Raw genomic sequence first — 6,000 nt, 5'->3', positions numbered from 1 at the left:
GGGGGGGGGGGGGGGGGGGGGATCTTCATTCTCACACTAGAGCCTGTCATTTCCCCTAGAAAGCTAAAGTTTAATAATTTCTGGACTTCCCTGTTTTCTAACTTTTTTGTGGCCCTCTTTTGGCTTTCCACAGTTTGCATCTTGCTCTTCAGTCATGGCTTGGTGTTTTCTTTCAGATTTGTGGGGACACAGGAGAGCACCGTTTTTGTCTCTGATTTGCCATCTTTTGTAGCTGCTGCTGCTCCTTCTCCTCCTCCTTCTCTCCCCGTCCCCTCCTCCTCCTTCCTTCCCCTTCTCCTTCCTCCTCCTCCTCCTTCTATTGCTCCCCTCCCTTTCCTTCCCCTAAACCTTTCCACACATCCGTTCTTGCTATCCTTCAAATTTGTGGCCTCTTTTTTTCACTAATTGTTTCAGCATGCATATATGTATGTATACACACCTAGGTATTCCTAAATATAACTGTTCAGTTTGTATATTGTACTTGTATGTGTGTTTTCAGGCTGCTTGGCACTGGACAACCAATTGATGTTTTCTCCCCTCGAGAAGACCATCTCTCTGTTCCCAGCTTCCTTCACTTGCCTGTACTTGTTTTGTTGGGTTTTGTTGGGTTGAAGCCCATGGGCTTTTCTCATCCAGTTTTTTATGGCTGTTGTTCAGCCCGTGTTTGGGTGGTTATGTGGGTGAGACTTTGTGGGGGTGTAGCTTCTGATGTTACTAGGAGATAAATTCTCACAGGAAACTCCCATGTCCTCTGGCTCTTACAGTCTTTCTGCTACGTCTTCCACAGTGTTCCCTGAGCCTTAAGTTTACGAGTGTTTTGTCGATGTGTTAAATTCTGATCCTTGACTTTATAATCCATCTGGAAGGCAGAGCATATAAGAGCACATACTCTGGCATCAGTGTATCAGAGTGGATGCTGATCCTACCATTTTACTGCAGAGTGACCCTAGGCAAGTTATTTAACCTCTGAGCATAAGGACGAAAGACCCGCCTTGGAGATAGTCTCAAATGGTGCTGTGTTTAACAACGTTAATTGCTACTCAGGTGCTTTAGATCCCCGACAGCCATAGTTCACATTTACAGTTAACTATAATTTCTTTCCAAGAACTTCCTTAAAATATTGCTTTAAACTGGAGTAATATGTTCAGAGACAAAGTTTACTTTTTCTTTAATTTAATGCAAGTTATCTCTGTAAAGGTCTGCTCATGTGAACTCCCGGTTCTAACTGGGATTGTCTTCCCTATCGTTTGTAGGAGAATCCTCATTGACACTGGAGAGCCATCAGTTCCGGAATATATCAGCTGTTTAAAGCAAGCCTTGGTTGAGTTTGACACAGCAATCCAGGAAATCCTGGTGACACACTGGCATTCTGATCATTCTGGAGGCATAGTAGACATTTGTAAAAACATCAATAATGGTAAGCAGAAAACCAATTAGCATGCTTGAGAAATCATTTATCATTTAAGCTTTCAACTATATTGATATTTCTTAACTGATACAACATGAATACTGTCAATTTTAGCAGAGGTGGCATGGGAAACTTTTCTTTCAAATCCTTTCTTCCTTCTGCCAGTGATAAAGCTAAGCTTTATGCTCTGTGACGACCACCTTCAGCCTTTAATAGCTGTTGAGCATTTCCTGTTTGCCAGGCACTGTGCCTGGCACTTCCCAAGGGTGCGGGAAGGTTGATGCTGTTGGGGTCTCTTCCCAAGCCGATTACCTGAAGCCTTAAGGTAACTTTAAGGCAGCTGCTAAGACGTATGACAATCCAAGCTATGTCTCAGTAATATCGACAGTTTTCTCCCCTGAAACCTACTTAGTACTAACATCTTTCCTATTCTTTTAAATCCTTTATTCTGCCATCACAGTTCTAGATTGAGAAAGCCACTGAACAATCATTCAGGCACCTTCTGTGTGTCAGGTACTGGGTGTGGCACAAAGACAACAGCAGTGAACAAAAGCAGAGGAACACCCCTAAAGCAAAGCCCGCAGCCTGATGCCACAGGTGGGAAGGGACCCTGTGCTACAGATGGCAGGCAAAGCACAAACACCCTGGAAGAACAGTATAAAATTACCTTTGGGGTTTCCCGAGAGAAAAACAGTTGTAGGTTCTATACAAAAGAGCAAATATTTGTATAATTACCATTCAGATAATACAAAGAAATTAGAAGAGAAATTTGACACAGCTCTGTATAGCTACTAAAATTTTAGTGCTTTTCTTGAGAAAGCTTTTGCTGTCTGCCCTCCTGGGCCTGACTGAAGCCACACAAGCTGTGTGCAGACTTGGTTTGGCAGGAATCCAGTTCCACGGCGCTCTGCTTCTGCATCGCATCTCCCCTGCGTCCCGGGAGCTGCGCTCTTCTCCTTTCCGTTGCACTGTAGCCCTGCTGCTTTGTAGTACTTCTGTTTAGTTGCTGCGAGGGCAGCGTGGCTCAAGTAATATTCAGTGCTGGCTACCTGTATTTTTTTAAGCTACATGTATTTGAAAGGCCATACTAAAATATATAATTGCCATTTGTACAGTTGCTTTGGCAATACAGAGTGAATTTGAAGCAGCTGATAAGAGACTCTTTTTCAAAACCAACCAGTTTAGGTCTGGAAATTTTACTCAGCGGTTAAAAGTGTGTCTTACCCTTGCAAAGAACAGGAGTTTGGTTTACAGCACCCATGTCAGGCAGTTCACAACCATATGTAACTCTGGTTCCAGGATCAGATGGTGTCTTGGGCATCAGACACTCCTGTGGGCACCACACGCATGTGGCGTACATTCACACAGAAACATAGGAGAAAAAACAAAACCTCTAAATTAAAAACAGTCAGGATGAAGCACGCCTTTAATCCCAGCACTCGGAAGGCAGAGGCAGATGGATCTCAGAGTTCAAGGCCAGCCTGGTCTACAGAGGGAGTTCTAAGACAGCCAGGGCTGCCCTGCCTCAGAGGAGAGGAAAAGGTCAGGATAAATGTTATTTCTCCCTCTGTTCTCAGTGCCACTGCCCTAGCCTTTATAAAGTCCAGTTGGACGAACTGTTGGCAGTCATCCCTTCCCCCACCCACCCCCACTTCCACAATGTATAGCTGCCATATTGACGGTCCTGTTAATACTGTCACTGATCTTGCTAAAAACTGTCTAGAGCAAAGTGTGGACACTTCGCCCCTTCTTAGAATTGGGAACAAAACACCCATGGAAGGAGTTACAGAGACAAAGTTTGATGCTGAGATGAAAGGATGGACCATCCAGAGACTGCCCCACCCCGGGGGTCCATTCCATAATCAGCCACCAAATGCAGACACCATTGCATACGCCAGCAAGATTTTGCTGAAAGGACCCAGATATAGCTGTCTCTTGTGAGACTATGCCGGTGCCTGGCAAATACAGAAGTGGATGCTCACAGTCAGATGGAACACAGGGCCCCCAACGGAGAAGCTAGAGAAAATACTCAAGGAGCTAAAGGGATCTGCAACCCTATAGGTGGAACAACATGATGAACTAACCAGTACCCCCTAGAGCTCATGTCTCTAGCTGCATACGTAGCAAAAGATATCCTAGTCGACCATCATTGGGAAGAGAGGCCCCTTGGTCTTGCAAACTTTATATGCCCCAGTATAGGGGAACAGTAGGGCCAAGAAGTGGGAATTGTGGGTATGGGAGCAGGGGCGGGGAGGGTATAGGGGACTTTTGGGATAGCATTTAAAATGTAAATGAAGTAAATACCTAATAAAAAATTGGAAAGAAAAAAAACTGTCTAGAGGCCACAGTGGCCAAGTTTAACACCCGCTCCCCTGTCAGCCGAGTCATCTTACCTATCCAAGTGTCTCTTCCCAGACAGACAGCATTTTCATTAGACAAGATGACGCCTTGTCACAGCCACAGCGTACATGCACTCGCTTCCAGGCCTCTCCTAATGTAATGCTGCTCTGCTCCCTGCCAGCCCTCACCGGGTACCTACCCACTGCTTATCCAGTCAGTCAGTCAGTCACGTCTTAGCTTCTGCCCCACACCCAGTCCTCTCATCCCAGCTGAGCTCTTCTTCTGAGTCTCATCTCCCCAGCTATGTCTGACTTCTGCTTTTATCCACAGTAGCTACTGTCCTGGTTAAACGACTGATACTGCTAAGTGGTAAAGCATTGGGTTTCTTTCTGTCAGTGAGGAGTCAGGCTTATGTATGTCAGCTGTCAGGGTTAGAGTCTCTGGGAGCCCTTTGAGCACTACCAGCCAGGTGGTCTTAGTTTTAACTGCTGCCGTGACTCGTTCACTGCTAAACAGGCACCTAGAGAAAGGTGCTCAGCGCTCCATCACACTGTCTCCCCGTCACCTCCCAGGGTACACAGAATAGAAATGACTAAAAAGTCACAGCAGCTTTTATGTGACCTAAAGGGGCATGGAGAAGACGACACTCTGGGAACATGTGAACTCGTTCCATTGCAGAGGGACAGTGCTTTAATTCTGTTGTCCTGTCATCTGGATGCTAGGGTTTTATGCCGCCATTGGGGGTGTCACCTGTGTGAGGGCTGGTCTCTTAAACAGATAAACCATTCAGAGTATGACTTAATATATTTACATGTTTTATGACTAGACACCACCTATTGCATTAAAAAACTTCGACGGAATCCTCAGAGAGAAGAAATTATAGGAAATGGAGAACAGCAATTTATTTATATAGAAAACGGAGACGTGGTTAAGACCGAGGGAGCCACTCTCAGGTAACTAAAGAGCCCTAACTTACAGCCTGTGTATATGTGTTATAAAGAAGGATGAAGACAGGTCGGTATGTTTGCCTGCACGCGTGAAGAATCATGAATACAGAAGAAATCTGACACATTTAGTGCTCTCAGGAAAGAGAAAGAAAGGGCTTGTGTGCAAAACCAGGGAACAAATACCCTTCATCCTTCTGCTCTCTATTTAATTGTTCTTGGTGTTGTTTAAATTCATACCTCTATTGAGAAATACAGACTTGAGAAGACTGGGTGCAGGTGTGAATGCTCATAGACATGGGAGGCGGAGTCAGCGTGTGCCATGACTTCAAGGTCAGTCTCTATTACCTAATAAGTCCCAGGTTGGCTTGGTCGCAGCAGAAGATCCTGTCTCAAAGAAGCAAATTATTTTAAAGCTTAACGTTCCTCCTTGGGTGAATCAAGGAACTAACTACCTGAACCTCAATGTAGGGCCTTTCCCAGTGTTCTCATTTTAGAAAAAAAAAAATACGTGAATACTCTTGGGGTCGACGTGTTTCAGAGATAAGGTCTTTCCTGCTCTGATTTTTTGAGACAGTCCCCAGTCTCCTAGTCTGGCCTCGCCTTCCGATCTCCGAGCGCCCACTGTGCTCTGCACTGGGATGTTATTCAGAATTACTTTTAAACTTTAACTGTGTTTCACCTTTTCCATTTCCCTGATCTCTCATTAAACTCGGTTAGATTTTGCCCCAGAAGTATTTGTCAAGGGCAGCAAGATGCTCAGTGGGTAAAATGTTTGCTGCCAAGCTTGATGACCTGCGTTCAGTCACTCTGGCTACATAATGGGAGGAGCAACCAACTATCAGAAGATGTCCTCCCACCTCCACAGACACCATGCCCCCACCCAGCACCCACATATAAATAAACATGTAATTATGAACAATTAAAATGAAGCTCTTGCTGGAGTTGTTCCTTTCCCTGTCTCCTGCTGTTACATCCTCGCTAACAGGCAGTCTGCAGCCTTTCCCCTTTCTAGTCTCCCTCTATCCCTGTCACTAGAACCTGTGATGATTCCCACTAGCCACAAGATGTTTAGTTCCATGGTCTAGCCCAAAACATCATTTCTGGTTTTAACTCCATCTACACCCCTCACAGACCCGAAGAAGTGTATGTAAATTCCTGTGGCATGTTCTCACTTGCCTTTGTTTATATCTTCCCTTTGCACAGGCTTTTCTCCCTGGTAAACTACTGTTTTCCCGGTTCACCAGTTACTTTGAATACCCTTTCTGAGCAGAATTCCTCCTTTCTTCAGCTCTCTTACCATTCTTG

At 45.0% G+C, this 6,000-nt stretch overlaps 1 protein-coding gene across 1 annotated transcript in view; it reads left to right on the top strand.

The window, feature by feature from the left end:
• Positions 1-6,000, top strand: part of Lactb2 (lactamase beta 2) — a 35,031-nt gene that overhangs the window by 9,337 nt on the left and 19,694 nt on the right. Inside the window, exons 2-3 of the mRNA XM_021159551.2 lie at positions 1,254-1,417; positions 4,575-4,701. Of these exons, the coding sequence (XP_021015210.1) occupies positions 1,254-1,417; positions 4,575-4,701 (291 nt within the window). The remainder of the gene's footprint in view (positions 1-1,253; positions 1,418-4,574; positions 4,702-6,000) is intronic.

The sequence above is a fragment of the Mus caroli genome, chromosome 1 (assembly GCF_900094665.2).
Source record: "Mus caroli chromosome 1, CAROLI_EIJ_v1.1, whole genome shotgun sequence".
Taxonomy (NCBI): Eukaryota; Metazoa; Chordata; class Mammalia; order Rodentia; family Muridae; genus Mus; species Mus caroli.
This window is presented reverse-complemented; position numbering and strand designations above follow the sequence as displayed.